Source organism: Zootoca vivipara, chromosome 8, assembly GCF_965207765.1.
Source record: "Zootoca vivipara chromosome 8, rZooViv2.hap1.1, whole genome shotgun sequence".
Lineage (NCBI taxonomy): Eukaryota > Metazoa > Chordata > Lepidosauria > Squamata > Lacertidae > Zootoca > Zootoca vivipara.
The window spans coordinates 73,573,885-73,591,478 of NC_142591.1; the positions used below are offsets into that span (position 1 = coordinate 73,573,885).

Sequence of the window (17,594 nt, forward strand, 5' to 3'; positions counted from 1 at the left end):
ATGAATTCCAAAAATCATTAAATTTGTCCATGACAAGTCTACATTTGTACATGACTTGTTCTTGTGTTGCAAGTTTGTGCATATTATTTTCTATCCATTTGCTGAAGGGAGTTGGTGTGTGTGTGTGTGTGTGTGTTTTAATTACTTAAACCCAGGGCTAGCCAATGTTTTGTCCTCCAGATGATGTTGGACTACAGCTCCCATCAGCCTCAGCTAACATTTCCAGGGGTCAGAAATTAAGGCAGTTGAAGTCCAACAACATATGGTGAGCCACATGTTGGACACAATATCAGACCCCGTGCACAGATAAAATCCATAGGTCTCTCTTACCCACAGTCTCAAAATCTGAATAAAAATAAGAGACTGAACACTAGTTTGGTAGGAGTACAAGAAAGCAAAAAAGAAAAATTGCAACAAAAAAATTAAAATAAGACGTGTTAATTAACCTAACGACAAGAAAAGAAGCAAAGGGAGCAAAGCAGAGAAAAGCAAAAAAAAAGGGGATCATAAGAAATGATGAAAAATATAAAATTGCATAAGGGAGTTTAGTTTTGCATAAGGGAGATAAGACGTTTTAGATAAATATTGGACAATAGAGGAAACTGTTAAAGAGAAATATACAGAGATTTAAGTGCATAAAAGAGAATGAAATAAGTGGACAAAGGAACTGAGAACAGAGATGGGCTGAAGCTGAGAGACAAAAAGACCAGTACAGTGGTACCTCTACTTAGGAATAACTCTACTTACGAATGTTTCTACTTACGAACGGAGCTCCATCCACCATCTTGGATGCGGTTTAGATAGGATTTTTTCTACTTACGAATTTTTAGATAGGGTTGCTTCGACTTACGATTTTTTTTCTCCCAATGCATTCCTATGGGATTCGACTTACAAATTTCTTCGACTTACGAATGTGCGTTTGGAACACATTAAATTCGTAAGTAGAGGTACCACTGTAATTGATTGGCCGTGTTCACATGTAACAATAAACGGGGGTTTGTAGCTTATGATAAATGAAGATCCTGCCCACTTGCTCCGACTTCACTCCTTCCCTGGTGTAAGCAGGATAAACAAACTGGGAATTGTGGTTTGTTGCTTCTGAACAAGATGCCATTGGTAAGTCGGCAACAAACTATGGTTTCAGCGATCATGACTCTCTAGATAGCAACGATTCAGGATCTCATCTTTGAATGTAAGGGGGGAAGCCAAGTTTTCCTGGTTTATTTAGCCTGCACACATCAAAGGACAATTGGGCAAATAGCTTATTCATCATAAGCCACAATGAGCCAGAAACCTCTCACTACCTGCGAACATGGCCATTGATCACAAGATAGAAAGAGAGTCTTGGTAAGTGGAGCAAACCTATGGCGGGGCCCTGTTTGTGGATTGCCCTCCCTTCTAAGAAATGGGTGGTGCTGATCCTTATTACTGTAGTTCACAATGCAAGCGGAAAGTCCACTTGTTCACTCAGGCTTTTGTTTGGTGTTGCAATTTAAAAACAGGAATGAGGATTAGATGTTATTCTGTTTCCGTGTTACGCTGGTTTTAATGTGTGTGTTATTTATTTGTTGTTGTACGCTGCTTTGAGTTACTTTTGTGGGGGCGGCGGAAGTGACTTATAGGTTTAATAAATAAATAAAGTGGAATAGAACTGATACTTCTCCTTCTCTTTCAGCCTGCATACTTTCCACAGATTACTATTTGTGGGTTACTGGAGTCAGTGTAGTGGTTAGAGGGTCAGGGAGACTTAAACTTAAGTCCCCACTCAACTACAAAGCTCTGTTATCCTTCAGCTTAACTTATCACACCGGGCGTTATGAAGATAAAATGGTGGGGGACAGAGAACAATGAAACACCACCCCACACTCCAGAGAGGCAGGGTGGGGTAAAAATGCAATAAACTATAATCAACAGATTTTTTTAAAAAGGTCAGTAATTCCCCCCGCCTATAAATGGCTGCAGATAATACAATAAAGTAGGAATACGTGCAGAGCTTCACAAACTAAGTTTTTTTAAAAAAACAAAGTAAAATAAAAGGTCAGTCATTTTTGTGGTTTATCTGAAGCCTGGTTTTTTTTGTAAAGGAAAACAATGCTTTAGTACCTGCATTGTTTCCAGATTCATAATGATGATTACTGCAAGTTCTTGATGTGAAGTGTTTACTATTTCTTCTTCTTCTTCTTCTTCTTCTTCTTCTTCTTCTTCTTCTTCTTCCTCCTCCTCCTCCTCCTCCTCCTCCTCCTCCTCCTCCTCCTCCTCCTCCTCCTCCTCCTCCTCCTCTTCTGGGTTTTGCATTTCAGTTTGCGATGAGCATAAGGAATTCAAGGACCTCAAACTTTTCTACCGCTTTAGGAAAGATGATGGAACGTTCCCACTTGACAACGAAGTGAAGGCATTCATGAGGGGACAGAGGCTCTATGAAAAGTAGGTTGCGCACAGAACGTTGACCAGTGTTAGCTGCTCTTTATCGGATGGGGTTGATTAACAACTAGAAAAATGGTCTTACATTCATAGGTTCTTGCTGAATTGCATTCTCCTTTATTAAGAACGCCATCTTCCACCTCCTCAGTTTTCCCAAGAGAAAGGTTATACTGACAGAGATGAGTCCTGAGCATATAATTAAGATTTGAAACAGATGGCTGGGTGGAGATTCTGACTATCCCGTCAGATTATATGGGTCAAATAACAGAGGAGTTTAGTTTGCCACCTGCGACGAGGTCCATGTCATTTTTGCTCAGACTGAAGGGGTTGTTTGCAGCGTGCCTGATTTAGCCGCAGGTAGCAGCAAGTACAATATGTGAGCTGACATTTACTGGAAATGGATATGCAAAAGGTGAACAGATTGGTCAATTCATGGGGGGTGTTTTGGTACAACATTGTCATCCATGAGCAGCACGCGTGGCTCTTCCAGGTGCCAAGGAACAGAGTGAAATGTGCTTTTATTTGTCTGACTGCAGCTAGGGATGGCCCAACGTGTTAGCTTTGTTTCCTCTCGTTTTCTCATTTCCACAAGCTTAAGTTCTGTCCTCTGCTTTACAAAAAATTTTAAGTCCTCAAGACAATGCACCAGCATTTTAGTATGGAATTTTGCCTAATACATGCATTTCTGCAAAACGATTTCCCCTGAAACAAAGCATTTTTCTGTGTTACTCTTACCAACAAACCAAAAGATACCTCAGTTCCCAAATGCCACATAATATAACCAACCTAGAAATAGCAAAATAGCGAAGGGCCTTCACTTTGGCCCGATGCCAGGCCCTCCCCTCAGCTATCCAGGAAGGCCATTTTAGGAAGGTACCGTACGAGGAGATGAAATGCCCCTGTGGCTCAGGGCAACTCGAAACTACGGAAGATGTCTTCTTCCACTGCCAATATTATGCATCATATGAGTCAGGTTCTTCCTGCCAATACTACACAAATTCCCTAGACGGATGGAGCAACTCTATACCTCCTTGCTACTTCAAGATGCAAACCCAGACGTAACATACACAGCAGCCATATTTTGCATTGCTGTGATGGACATTCGCCGAAGAATGGTTTGGGTCACACACCTGACCTAAACTGAAGGCTCATACACAAGACCCGTGCCCTCTCTTGTACCCTCCCTTCTATAGTTACTTTTGCAACTGCTTGCTTTCAACCTTCTAGCTGATTTTAAGTCTCCCTCACTCATCCCCACCCCTTCTTTGAATCACCCCTGTTTTATTTCCTAAATTACTGTGTTTTCTATTTTAACTTATGCTGGTCTGTGGCCATCATAAAGTTGTTGTTGATGATGATATTCGTACCAATATATGCATTTTCATGGACTCTTTACCCCCGTTTTTGCATTCTTGTACATGTTACTTGCTTGGGGAACTGCATGGCATGTACTTGCCCTCAGAGGGGGGGAAATGCATGTGAGAAATGAAAGAAAGTAGGTGTTTTGTAACACTGAGACTATCAGTCTCTAATAGTGGTTTGTCTGTCAGATGTCCTCAGGAATCTTACCTAGCATAACAGAAATGGCCAATCTGTGTGATGATGGGCGATATACAAAATTTAATAATAATGATGTTGATGATGTTTGCCCCTAGTAAGGGACTGTAGGAGATTAGAATAGGGCTGGGAAAATAGAAGCAAGAAGCTGTGGCCTTTACCAGATAGGGTAGGCATCCCCAAACTTCGGCCCTCCAGATGTTTTGGACTACAATTCCCATCATCCCTGACCACTGGTCCTGTTGGCTAGGGATCATGGGAGTTGTAGGCCAAAACATCTGGAGGGCCGCAGTTTGGGGATGCCTGAGATAGGGGATTGTATATCTTTAGGCACAGAGACAGAAGTAAGACAAGTAGGTCAATTGCTATTCATCTGGTCACCAGTGGTAAGTAAACATCTTCGCCAGGCTACCAAGTAACAAAGCCATGATCAATTGGATGTAAGCTGGCTGTCAGGTTTAGCGCTTCTCCCACACAAGACACAGAACGCTGGCAGTTTAAGTAACTGAGGTTTATTTCTCAATACAGTAACAGGCTTACAGCAGTCCAAGCTTCTATAACCCATCCTTCACCGGAGTCAGTTATTATTATTATTTATACACCGCCCATCTGGCTGGGTTTCCCCCACCACTCTGGGCGGCTTCCAACAAATAGCAAAATACATTAAAATATCACAGATTAAAAACTTCCCTAAACAGGGCTGCCTTTAGGTGTTTTCTAAATGTCAGGTAGTTGTTCATCTCCCTGACCTCCGATGGAAGGGCGCCACTACCGAAAAGGCCCTCTGCCTGGTTCCCTGTAGCTTTGCTTCTCGCAGTGAGGGAACCGCCAGAAGGCCCTCGGCGCTGGATCTCAGTGTCCGGGCAGAACGATGGGGGTGGAGACGCTCCTTCAGGTATACAGGACCGAGGCCGTTTACTCGACTAGCTTCTGACCCCTCCCAAGGCCGGAGGTGCAGCCAATTCCTCTTCCTCTGGAGATTCCTCTCTGCTGGGCGTGTCCCTGACACTGGCTGTATTTTTCAGGTGGTTTCTGTTCTTTCAGGTAGTTGACGCACAACAGATGGTAAACAATTAAGTGGGCTAGTAAAACACCGAGAAGGGTAGTGACTTTTTGCATATATGTGTGAGGCAGACAGAAGAGTAGGGTTGCTGTTGTTTTTATTTTGTTTTCATTTTGATTATGTATTTTGTGGTTTTATGTTCTGATTTTACTCTGTGAACTGCCCTGAGACCTGCAGGTATAGGGTGATATATAAATTCAATGAATAATATAATAAAAAGAGCACAAGGAAACTGTGATAATGGTTCCTCAGTCCAAGCAGGATTGATGTGCTTTCTGTTTTTTGTTTTAAATTTCCCTTCTTTCTTTTTGTGTTTGTCTTCTCGTTCCGTTTGTTTGCAGTAGCCAGTGAAACAAATTTCCCTTGCTTTTCAAATGTCGCAGCAAATGGAAGGACATGCTGTGTTTTCAATACACTGCCCAAATGCCATAGAAGAATGTTTTCATAAACAGAGGGAAATTGCAAGGATTAATGGCTGTGGTTAAAGTTAGATGTTCCAACTTGGAACTCAGCGTAAAAGAGATGGGAAATATGCTCTCTGCCCCAGTGCTAAAAGGCAGAGAGATCCTTCAGATTCTCCCTTCCCCACTTACTTCAAATAACAGTGTTCTAAATAGTGCATGGCGACCACAGAAATTTTTAATGTAAAGGAAGGCCTGTGTGTTCTCCATAGGTTTTAAGACAAGCCAAATTCTACAGCAAGGAAACATGTTTTCTGCGCTCAGAATAAATGCACACATGTTATGCTAGCATTAATTTCATTTAGATGAACTAATATTGAATTCATATTCAATAAACTAATAGTAACTAATATTTAAATAAACGAATATTTGTTTCAATGTGAATTAACTGAGTCCAACCACTGATTTGTCTAGTCCACTTACTGGTATCCCAAGGTCTAAGTAAGAGGTTTTTCCTATGCTCCTTTTAAAAAAGGAGATCGAACCTACAACCGTGCATATGTTCAGGGCCGTCTTAAGCGCCCCTGGCGCTGTGGTGTGCCGGATCCCTCCGGCGCCCTCCCGCCCCGTTTCCCAGCGCGGCTGCCACAGGCACTGCTGCAGGGCGGGTGGGCAGGCAGGCGCAGCACGGTTGCCGTGGGCGCAGCTGCGCGGCAGACCAGCCGGCCAGCGGGTGGGCGCAGCTCGCGGCACCCGCCTGGCGGGCCGGCGCCATGGTGCCGCGAGCCACCCAGCCTGCACGTAGGGCCGGCCCTGCATATGTTGTAAACTGCCCTGTGGTCTTTCTTTTTTGAAGGGCAGTCCTGTTTACAAATGATTCGGTTTACGAACTCTGCAAAACCGGAAGTAGTTTCCCAGCTTGAGAACTTTACCTCAGTTTAAGAACAGAAACGCACCGGCGGCGGGAGGCCTCATTAGGGAAAGTGCACCTCGGTTTAAGAACGGTTTCGGTTTAAGAACGGACTTCTGGAACGGATTAAGTTCGTAAACCGAGGTACCACTGTATAGGCATTTTAAAACTAGAGTAAATAATAATAAAATAGTGGAAAAACCAGTGCAGGTTTAGTCTTTGAGTGCCAGTAAATACTGTGATAGTGTGTGACTTTAATATAATTTTCTGTTTCAGTTAGTTTATTCCCTTTCCACACAGGACCCCCCCCCCCCCAGGACTGCAAACTACCCAGGTGCAAGTTATACACCCATGTGTAGTCATTACATTCTCTGTTTTTGTGGCAGTCAGCTTTCTTTGGGTTGTTGTTCTATGTCCTATCTGGTGATGTGAGGCTTTAAAGTCTACATTGGATGAAACAGTCATTAGGGAATAACTGTGTGTTTAAAGGGGAAGCAGACAGGATGACTTAACATGCTTTTCCATTTGAAAGATTCCCGTGATGCTGTTTTTAATCACCTGAGACTGTACAAAATCTGCTTACTAACAGCACTTTTAAATCCACTTTGTCAGGGTACCTGCAATCACGTTGTCAAGGGAGACAAAGGAGAACTGTTTAACATACAAAAATCCTGTGTGTCTCCTGCTATACGTTAGAGCTGTGGCTGAATGTGGCTTTCAGCCTAATTTCATGCAGGCCCTTGCAAGTGGTCAGTTCAGTTCAGGTTTGTGTGAGCTATGCAGTCAGCACCCATTAATGCCACTCCCCACCACTGGATGTGACCCCCCCAAACAAACTTTTAATGTGGGTCAGTAGTTCTTCATAGGGACCCTGGTGGCGCTGTGGGTTAAACCACTGAGCCTAGGGCTTGCTGATCAGAAGGTTGGCGGTTCGAATCCCTGTGACGGGGTGAGCTCCCGTTGCTTGGTCCCAGCTCCTGCCAACCTAGCAGTTCGAAAGCACGTCAAAAGGCAAGTAGATAAATAGGAACCGCTACAGCGAGAAGGTAAACGGCGTTTCCATGTGCTGCTCTGGTTTGCCAGAAGCGGCTTTGTCATGCTTGCCACATGACCTGGAAGCTATACGCCGGCTCCCTCGGCCAATAATGCGAGATGAGCGCGCAACTCCAGAGTCGGTCACGACTGGACCTAATGGTCAGGGGGGTCCCTTTACCTTTACCTAGTGCTTCATAACAAGAAGGTTTCCCACGCCTGCTCTAGAATGGCCAAAAATTAAAACCAGAATGGAGATGGGATCTGCTTAGAATCATAGAGTTGGAAGAGACCACAAGGGCCATCCAGTCCAACCCCCTGCCAAGCAGGAAACACCATCAAAGCATTGATTTTTAATTATTGCTTGATTTTTAATTATTGGGATCACTGAGGGGTGGGAACAGTTTTGTGCAGTACTGAAACATACACTGATGGTCTCCAAGTGTATACTCCTTGACTTCCTACAAAATAAGTGATTTCTTGCCATTCACCCCTATGTGCATGAAATGTGAGATGAAAAGCACTGCTTTTGGGGGCCCCGTTTAGCGGTAAGGGCAAAGCTGCCCCCCTCCCTGCCCCGTACTGACACTTGCAAGTGTTCCCATGGGAAATGCAACAGGTCTGTCTTTGCACCAAGCACAACACAATGCCCGTGCAGCCTTACAAATGGAAGCCCTCCCTACCCACCCACCCCTGCAAAGCTAAACATAAAAGAGTGTGTGTGTGTTCTAACATTGCACCTATCTCTTAAAACTGCTTATAGAACCTGTTAGGTGGTCTGTTCATCATCAAGATCAAGACAGGTGCAGAGGGGGAACTGAAGCCTTTCCTTCTTTCACTTTCAGTGAGAGCCAACATCCCAAAACCGCTGTTGCTCTGAACACCAATGGGATGTGTTTAACATTGTTTATAGTTTGATAGACACACACATTTATGTTTTCACCATGATGGGCATATTTATACCAATGTTAATTACAGGGCTCATTTGCACAGTGGGCTTGTGTCTGGACAACAAATCTCCCCGTTGCACCTTGCTTTTTTATTTCCTGTTACCATGGCGAGACCATGCATGCTTGAATAGCTAAAAATTAAACTCTGTTTAAACTCTTTGTCCACTACTTGGATGTGTCCCCTGTGTGGATAAAACACAGCCAAAACAAGATAGCTTTTGATAATGTTTATTGGATTTACACATCACTCTCCAGTTTGCCCCCTGGCAATATCCTTGTTTTTCCTCCCCTTTACTAAAACCCAGAACATTTTGTCCCTGCCAAAAATTAAGGAGGCATTAGCTATCATTGCATGCAGATGCGTAGCTTCCGAGAGTTTGTGTCTGTGTGTGAGGTACATGAATTACACAAGGTAAACAACCTGGATACATGATGCAAGCAAGCTAACTAGATTTGCTCAGTAGAGGGGTTTCAAATCACAGTTGATTGTGCTAGGTTTCTGGCCTCAGTTTAGCTTCTCCCCTGCTCTCAAGAACAGGGACTGTTGAAAGGTGTAATTATCAGACCCCCAGCTTCCTCCTGCTGATGGAGTAAGAAGGAGAACGGGGAATCTTGAGGTTACAAAATCAGATAGCGAGCAGGGTCACATCCATAGGGGGAAGGTAGCTGGTTGTAGGGAGGCCTTACCACCCCCAAATAACAACATGGCAGGCATAGGGGGAGTGTAGCTGCTGAAAGCCTTTTGGACCATTTGGGCTCCATTTCAGGATGCAGAGCCTTTTCACCAAATGAAACCAATCCCCTAAAATCCGCTGTGATGCACATAGGGGCTCAAAAGTGGCAAGATTTACATTAATGAATAAAGCTAAACTAATTTATGTCCAGAAAAATATAAGCATCCTTTGGTTAAGCATATTAAAACCAAGACACACAATATATTTTAGGAGGCTCTCTCCCTCTCTCCCTCTCCCCCCCCCCCCGTGTAGGAGGGGAGTCATACTATATGATACTTTATAGGTCAAAAACACGACTTCTGTTTTGCTCAAAATTTCCCCCATCAGCAGATTCCTTAAAAATATTGCCATTCATTTATGTTTGGATTATCCATTTTTTCTAGCCCCTGTTTTGAGGACTAAATTAAAAGGAACCATTCCCATTGCATCTCATAGACCGAAAGTTAATAAGAAGCAATCCCAAGAAATGAGAACTTATGTTTTTATTGGAAGGAAGGATTGGATTTTTTTCCTCCCCAAAATAACCTCAGACATTTCTGAGGTTCAGTTTCAGATCAATTATTTATTCTTTCTGCTGTAATCTTTCTAGCGATACTTATAGGTATGTTTTTGATATTAAACTTCCAGGATTACAGTATATAAAATCCAGTATCTCACTGTTTCCACTCAAATGGGCATGAAACCAGCAAGTTTGCGTTACGAGGGATTGCATCTTCAGTTTTGCATTTCATTGCTGAGATATTTTTTTTAATGTACTGTATATGTGGATTCCTAGCCTATAACGAATTTCCTTAGGTTTTGAACGAAACCTTCCTCGTTGAACAAATTTATATTACTCTAGGTACTCAGAACTGATACAGACCAAATGCTATGTCCACTCAAATATAGGGGGTTGGACTAGATTACTATTTGGGTCCCTTCTAACGCAACAATTCTCTGATTCTATGAAATATGCTGCCGCCACTACATGCAGATGAAACTGGTGCAGTCCACAAGAAGGTTTGATTCTAGTGGCTGTATAAACTGGCTCTCTGAAGATTTCTGCCCCGTGCGTATGGTGATTTAACTATTACACTGATATGAGAAATAAATATTTTCATGTCTGTGGTTTATCAGGTTTGTTTTGATAAGCATCTCTCTAGTGTTGCAACACAACAGGCTTGAGCTATTCCTCGTCACCAACTTTGGCATTTCATTGATGTGGTTTCACAGGTCCCATGTGGCCTTTGGAGCTCACAACGGTCATGACTGCAGAAGTGTCCTGTGGGGATATATCCCTTATCTCAGGCATCCCCAAACTGCGGCCCTCCAGATGTTTTGGCCTACAACTCCCATGATCCCTAGCTAAGAGGACCAGTGGCCAGGGATGATGGGAATTGTAGTCCAAAACATCTGGAGGGCCGAAGTTTGGGGATGTCTGCCTTATCTGATCTGCCAAAATAATGCCCTACAGTGGTACCTTGGTTCTCAAACTTAATCCGTTCCAGAAGTCTGTTCCAAAACCAAAGCATTCCAAAACCAAGCCACGCTTTCCCATAGAAAGTAATGAAAAACAGATTAATCCGTTCCAGACTTTTAAAAACAACCCCAAAAACAGCAATTTAACATGAATTTTACTATCTAACGAGACCATTGATCCATAAAATGAAAGCAATAATCAATGTACTGTACTATAAAATAAAACAGTATTGTAGATGATAAAAATGAAAAATAATTTTCTTTCTTACCTGCACTGATGGTGGTCATTGTTTGGATGGGGGGCTTTTATCCATTTCCGCAGCCACACAATCAATCAATCAATCAATCAGTAGCTGACCTGGGATCCATACAGTCACAAAAGCAAATTAACTGAAAAAGCCTCAAAACAAAAAATGCAAAATAAATAGCAAAAACAAAAGCACCTAATCTAAGCTCCAAATATCACCTTAGAACACTGCAATGGGAAATGGAAGGTTTGAATTACAACGGGGGGGACGCAAATTAGCAGCGCAACAGGGAACACAGGGGGACTCAAAACAGAGCATGTTTGGCTTCCGAAAAAAGTTTGTAAACCAGAACACCTACTTCCGGTTTTGCAGCGTTCGGGTTCCAAGTTGTTCGTGAATTAAGCTGTTCGAAAACCGAGGTACCACTGTACTTACAGTGGTACCTCGGTTTATGGACACAATTGGTTCCGGAAGTCTGTTCATAAACTGAAGCGTTCATAAAGTGAAGCGAACTTTCCCATTGAAAGTAATGGAAAGTGGATTAATCTGTTCCAGACGGTCCGCGGAGTACTTAAACTGAAGCGTTCATAAACTGAAGCGAACTTTCCCATTGAAAGGAATGGAAAGTGGATTAATCCGTTTCAGATGGGTCCGCGGAGTACTCAACCTGAAGCGTACTTAACCCGAAGCATGGGTGTAATTGGTTCCGGAAGTCTGTTCATAAACTGAAGCGTTCATAAACTGAAGCGAACTTTCCCATTGAAAGTAATGGAAAGTGGATTAATCCGTTCCAGATGGGTCCGTGGCGTTCGTAAACCGAAAATTCGTAAACCGAAGTGTTCGTAAACCGAGGTTCCACTGTATATGTATACTGGTCAGGACTGTTAGGGTAAATCCCTGCTACAGATGTAGCATTTGTCCACACTTCTGCTTGTTCTGCCACTTTCCCCTGGGAAAAGCCACTGGTTACAGCTGTATCAGAACAACAATTTTTTCTGCAGTTGGATGTTTGTTCTGATTCGTCGGTAGACAGGTTTCTCAGGGGAAAGGGGCGAAAAAACGATTCGGATCCATGCCTAGAAAGCATGGGGCAAGCGGAAAACCTCCCGGACCTGTCTTTCTAGGCTTGGGACAAGCAAAAATTGTGGACGAGCTCTTAAACAGCTTCAACAATCATTCCCATTTCATTTGAAGTTTTCTGGTGTTAGGGGACCTACCTACAGGGAGCCTCCCCCCATCATCCTGACCAGCACTTCGCCCAGCGAGAGCAGCAGCAGTGGGTCAGGGGGAGGAAATGAGGATGGGAGCGGAGTGGAGGAGGCACAGCTCAGCGATGTATCAGAGCCCCTGCACCACTCCAGCCAACAAGTAGGAGAGGAAGCACAGCTGCTTCTGGCGCCTGAATTGAGGCGCGCGCCCAAACGCAAGGTTAGAGGGCGGCGTTTCGGGGTGCCCAAGCTATTATGCTGGCCCTGGAGCAGAAGGGCGCCATTGCCGGATTCTGCGAGTGACTAGGAGGTCATGTTTTCTGCTATCTCTGCACTGTAAATACTATGCACAATAAAACCGTTAAAGAAAGAACAGACTTGGGTGTGTTTACTCGGGAGTAGCCGCAACAATCCCCTGACATTTGTCTACAAGTTGTCTAGTTGTCTAGCAAGCCCATGAACAATTTTTCGGAAGAAGTCATGGTGGTTAAAGTGGCATAAAACCAGCATAGGTCTGGAGTTCCAGAGTCTTTGTTCTTGCTTTTTAGCTGATCTCTTCTGGATTCCTGATGTGGAAGTCCTGCAAATTCCCTGCTACCACCAACAATCCCCTCTTGGCAATTTTCCAGATTCCTTTCATGTGCCTGTCCATTGCGGCCATTAGCATCTCTTTTGTTCTTCCTGACCACACCAAGCAGCCGGGCATGTTATTTATAGACTCGTCAAAGAAATATTAACAAAGAATTCCCACTCAGAGAGTCTACAAAACCAGTATAAGAGCTGCTTAGAAAAAGCCTTAACTTAATGTTTATTGGCTTTGGGGGAATCTCTTTAAGTTAGAGAGAACAGGATGTGATCGAAGGTATCATCTCTAAAATGTTGTCCATACCATTTCTATTATTCTGTATCAGCAGTCAAGAACTAACGTCTTGCATTTGAACGGAAAGGGGCTGTCAAATGATTACTGTATCTGATTCGCTTTTTATTGATGCTGTCGGGGAAATATTTTAGCTCAAGCTTCATTTTCTCCTGGTAAATTCTATTAAAATTAAAACACTTGGTACCATTAGAATTATAAAAAAAATGCCTACAGCAGAGCTTGTTTCATTCACAGGATTTCCTCCCTTTCACAAACAGAAGAAGTACTTCTGTTTAGCCATTCGTGAACCTGAAAGGAATCTGGAAAATTGTCAAATGCGAATGGTGCAAGTCTGTTATTTCACGTTGTAGGCCAGGAAGAACTCAGAAGAAGGAACAAGTGAACTTATTCTACAGTTCACGTAACACGAAGTTTCAGATGAGTTCATTGACCTATTACTTGGTTAGCAACCATCAGTTCCCACCCCACCCCACTGAAACAACCGACATAGGTCTAATTTTAGCTTTCACTGTGGGATTAATATGCTGCAGGCTTTCTCCACTAAGTTCCTGGCCATATATTTCATAAGGATGTTGGGTAGATAAGCCTGATTTATCAAACCTGCAAGGCAGTTAAGAGGAACATTTTTAAGGAGACTGTAGCAATACAGTTAGAGACCGACTGTTTAATGTGATGGATGTGCTGTCTCATGTCTTCAACCACCAACATGCTGCAGATCACCTGTATGAATTTTGCAGAGCACTGGCGTCTTTCTTAGCCCTACAGGGAGATGCTGGGGATTGACCCTGGAAGCTTTCGAATGCAAAGCAGATAAACGCTTTGATATGGATGATGACGGGCCCTTACAAGGAAGAACTGGGAGCTGTGTTTGGGGGGGGGGGGAAACCATCCTTGTTTCATTAGATGCTCAGATGCTGTTGATTGTATGCAGGACCTTTTGCATACAAAGCATGCCCTGATCTATGTGTGCTGCTTTCTTAATGCTCCCAACTGGAAGCAACCACTTGCATTACTTGCAATGTCCTTGCTCCACCCTTGGGTAAACCTGGACGAGGGTGGAATTAGAACCTTGAACACATTTCTGCAGTTTAACCTTCATGTGCGTGCGTTTCCTCTCCCTCCCTTCTCTCGTCGCAGGCTGATGAATACCGAAAATGCACTTTTACAAGCCAGGGAAGAGGAAGGGATAAAATATGAACGCACTTTCATGGCATCTCAGCTGATTGACTGGTTGATCCAGGAAGGAGAGGCCACCACAAGGCCTGACGCTGAACAACTTGGTCGCAGGCTGCTGGAGCACGGAATTATACAGCATGGTGAGAAGTGTCCCTTGCTTTAGCAAGCTCTGTCTAGGTGCGAAGGACCTCATAAGGTGGTTGCATGTTTTAACATGGACTGCTTAACCCTACATATTTTTAAGTGGTGGGCATATATATATTGTGAATGCTCCTCACTTTTGCAATCCCAGACTGGTAGCAAAACACAAAGTTATATTAGTAACTATACTTAGTGGTTAGTGGCCAGCTTGGTGGGTCACAATTTGTGTAGACTGGCATCTTTAGATGGGTCATTTTGACCCATGTCCTATTGAGCAGCTTATATTTCTTCTTCTGAGAGAAGTATATCCTTCTTTCTTTTTTCATCTGTACCCAAGAAGGGTTTGATTGGGGTGGTTTCTCCTCCTTTTGGAAAACCAGTGATTCAGAGTTCAGGACAAGCTGCCAACTGTGAGAGCCCAAAGTTGGAAAAGTTAGCTGTGACTTGAGTCCAATTTAAAACAACGGCATAGGACTTGGGCTGTGTACACATTACCAGCTCAGAACACAGCAAGGTTTTCCTTTTTCTAAATTTCGGCTGAAGCTGGGCAAGCCCATCTTTTATGTCCAGTTGATTTTCAAAGCTGCAAACTGTGAGAGTACAATCCAGCAAAAGTTAGTTACATCTTAAGTCCAATTCTGCCTGGTTGTTGCCAGCAGAAAGTAATTTTCAGAGGAGAGTTGGGTAGTGTAGGACTTGGGCCACATCATCCTTTCTTATTGTCCTGTATTTATTTGTAGCAATCTTGTTGTCCCTTGGCAATGCCAACCCTCAAAGTGATTGAATTACAACTGGCTCTGAGGGTTTTCACTTGGTTTTTTAATCTTACTGCTCTTCAACTTGGGCTGGAAATAACACAATGAATGACTTTTCGCCGGCTTACATCATAGTTGTTCAATTAATCTTGCTGCCAGAGAGTAATTTATAGGATGCCAGCTGCTAAGGGCACAGAACACAAGTAAAGTATACTCCCTTGGCCTCTGAAGTGGCAAGAACATGCTATAGGTAAGGACTGGGAGATAAAAGGGAGAAGTAGAACAGGGTGAAGATAAGATAATGGAAAGAGAGGGAGGGAGAGAGAGGGAGGGAGGGAGAGAAGCCACTGCAGGTTCTTAATCTGCCACATCACAGACAGACACATCTTACATTGTATACTGGTTCAGCCATCAGCCTTGGCCCCTTTAGTCCCCCATCTGCTTCAGGCAGGCTGTCCATCTTTTTTAAAAAGAAAGTATCACAGCACCACTTTTACTAGCTTTCTCTCTAGATAGTAGATTCTCCTCATTCTATCTGGATTCTGCAGAACCTCCTGCCAACTTTGTTAAGAACTTGCACCAGAGCTTTTGCGGGGGGTGGGGGAGAGTATGTGACTGATGTTCAGTTAGGTTTCACTCAGACCTACTGAAATGAATGGACCTGGCTTAGTTGGGCTTATTGATTTCAGTGGGCCTACTCTTGAGCAAAACATAGTTGAATATCACCCAGAGCCTTTACACAGCAGTGAAACTGTCTCTTCCACTCAGAATGGTACAGTTCCAGGGATCTACAAACCAGACCTACAACGATGTTGAGCCTCTCTCTCTCTCCTCTAAATTGCCTTCAAAGCACTTCAATGCACAGACAAACTCCAGCCCTTCACCTCTTCCTGGAAGAAAGTGAGGGAATTGTGCCTGGCCTTGCACCAGTAGTATAGTGGATTAGGAAGGGGAATTGAACACAGCTCCAATACTCGCCCCGCTAGAGCAGGAGCGATAATATCAACTGCTGGCATGCCAGTGTGTTGGCAGACCCTTGTTGGCGTAGCAAGTGAATGAGGTGATAGCAAGGCTTTCAAGTTTTGCTATGGTTTGTGATGGAATGAATACACAAAGACAGGCTGGGTGCTTCTTTCCTTTCACAGGGTTGCTATCTCATGGACAAGATAGCTCAGCTAATAGAGCATGAGACTCTTAATCTCAGGGGGTTGTGGGCTCGAGCCCCACGTCGGGCAAAAGATTTCTGCATTGCAGGGGGTTGGACTAGAGCAGTGATGGCGAACCTATGACACGCGTGTCAGACGTGACACGCGGAGCCCTCACTGCTGGTACGCGCCCCATCAGCCCATTCGCGCTGTTGTTGTTGTCCCCCCCCCCCCATTTGTTCTCCCACTCATCCTACAGCTTGCCTCCGCTGTTAAAACCCGGATCCTTTTTTGTTGTTGCTGCTGGTAGCCAGAGATTGTTTTTTAACCCTTTCTGTGCTGTTTTTTCTGGCGCTTTGGCAGACGATGATTGGGTGTAACAGCGTTCGTTTTTTAACCCATTCTGTGCTGGTTTTTTTGGCACTTTGGCAGACTATGTCGGTGCTGTGTGTTAGTTCCAGTGAAGGTATTATTTGTCATTTATTTCTGTTCTCTTCCCCCCCCCCCAAAGTGCAGCAGCTTTGGGGCACTCCCCCCCAAAAAGCAAAGCAACTTTTGCACCCCCCCAAAAAAATTATGGTTGCCAGTGGGAGGAAGTTGCTTGTTTTCAGTTCCTGAGCACCACCAAGCACAGTGCAATGGAATGGTGTAGTGGTAAATTCTGAAGTGCAGGATTTCATCATGGCAACCCCTACAGCCACAGCTCCAAGGAAAGTCCATTGTATGATTTCCCCTGGGGAACTGAAACACGTTGGAATTGCAGCTAGAGGAAATGTTTGCAACTCCCTTGCTCCTGTTTAATGTTAGAAATGGAGTGTTCTTATTGACTTTCCAAGAACTTAGGATGAAAAGGACTGGTGTAAAATCTGATTAAAGCCCAGAGAGGCTAAGCTCTGTATTTATAATACTTTGCCAGTAGGAGATTTGGTTTAAAGACTTAGTTTCTATAGATTTCATTGTGTTTCGCCCGAGTTAGAAACAATATTGGTTACACTCAGCTGAGATGGAATGATTATGGATTTTAGCTGTAGCAAACAAAAATAACATCTGTTTTGACTGCATCTGTACTTATACTGAAACTACCATAGCTAAAAAATTAGAAATCTTCCCTTCTCACCTCCCCCCATCCTGTTTCCAAATTGCAAGCTAACTTTGAAATAACAACAGCTGCCTGCCTTTCACTCCGTTGTCTGTTTACTGCAATCTTTATAGAGTCTGCTCAGTTTGCAAGTAAATACCATGGATCCGTTGGCAAGTTTCCTCTGCTCTCCAAGGACCAAGCCATTCTTTGTGACTTATATGTCAGCATTGTCAATACAGTTTCAATTAACACTAATTGGCATTCTGCTGTAGCCTGGCAAGAGCTGAATGAGATATTTGGCTGACGATTGAGTGTAGGATAAAATACCTTTGTGCTTCATTGGTTGTCTTTATAAACTGCTGTCACAGTTTATAATAGAACTCGACTACCCTTATTGCTGAATAAGCACAAAGAATAATGACATGCAGTTTCCT

The 17,594-nt window shown here is 43.6% G+C and overlaps 1 protein-coding gene across 6 annotated transcripts in view; it reads left to right on the plus strand.

Moving 5' to 3' along the window:
• The window catches only part of DEPTOR (DEP domain containing MTOR interacting protein), a 53,544-nt gene that overhangs the window by 9,570 nt on the left and 26,380 nt on the right, over positions 1–17,594 (plus strand). For all 6 annotated transcript variants that reach the window (XM_035124824.3, XM_088675872.1, XM_035124825.3 and 3 more), the window contains exons 4-5: positions 2,301–2,424; positions 14,000–14,178. In XM_035124824.3, coding sequence (XP_034980715.1) covers positions 2,301–2,424; positions 14,000–14,178 — 303 coding nt within the window. The remainder of the gene's footprint in view (positions 1–2,300; positions 2,425–13,999; positions 14,179–17,594) is intronic.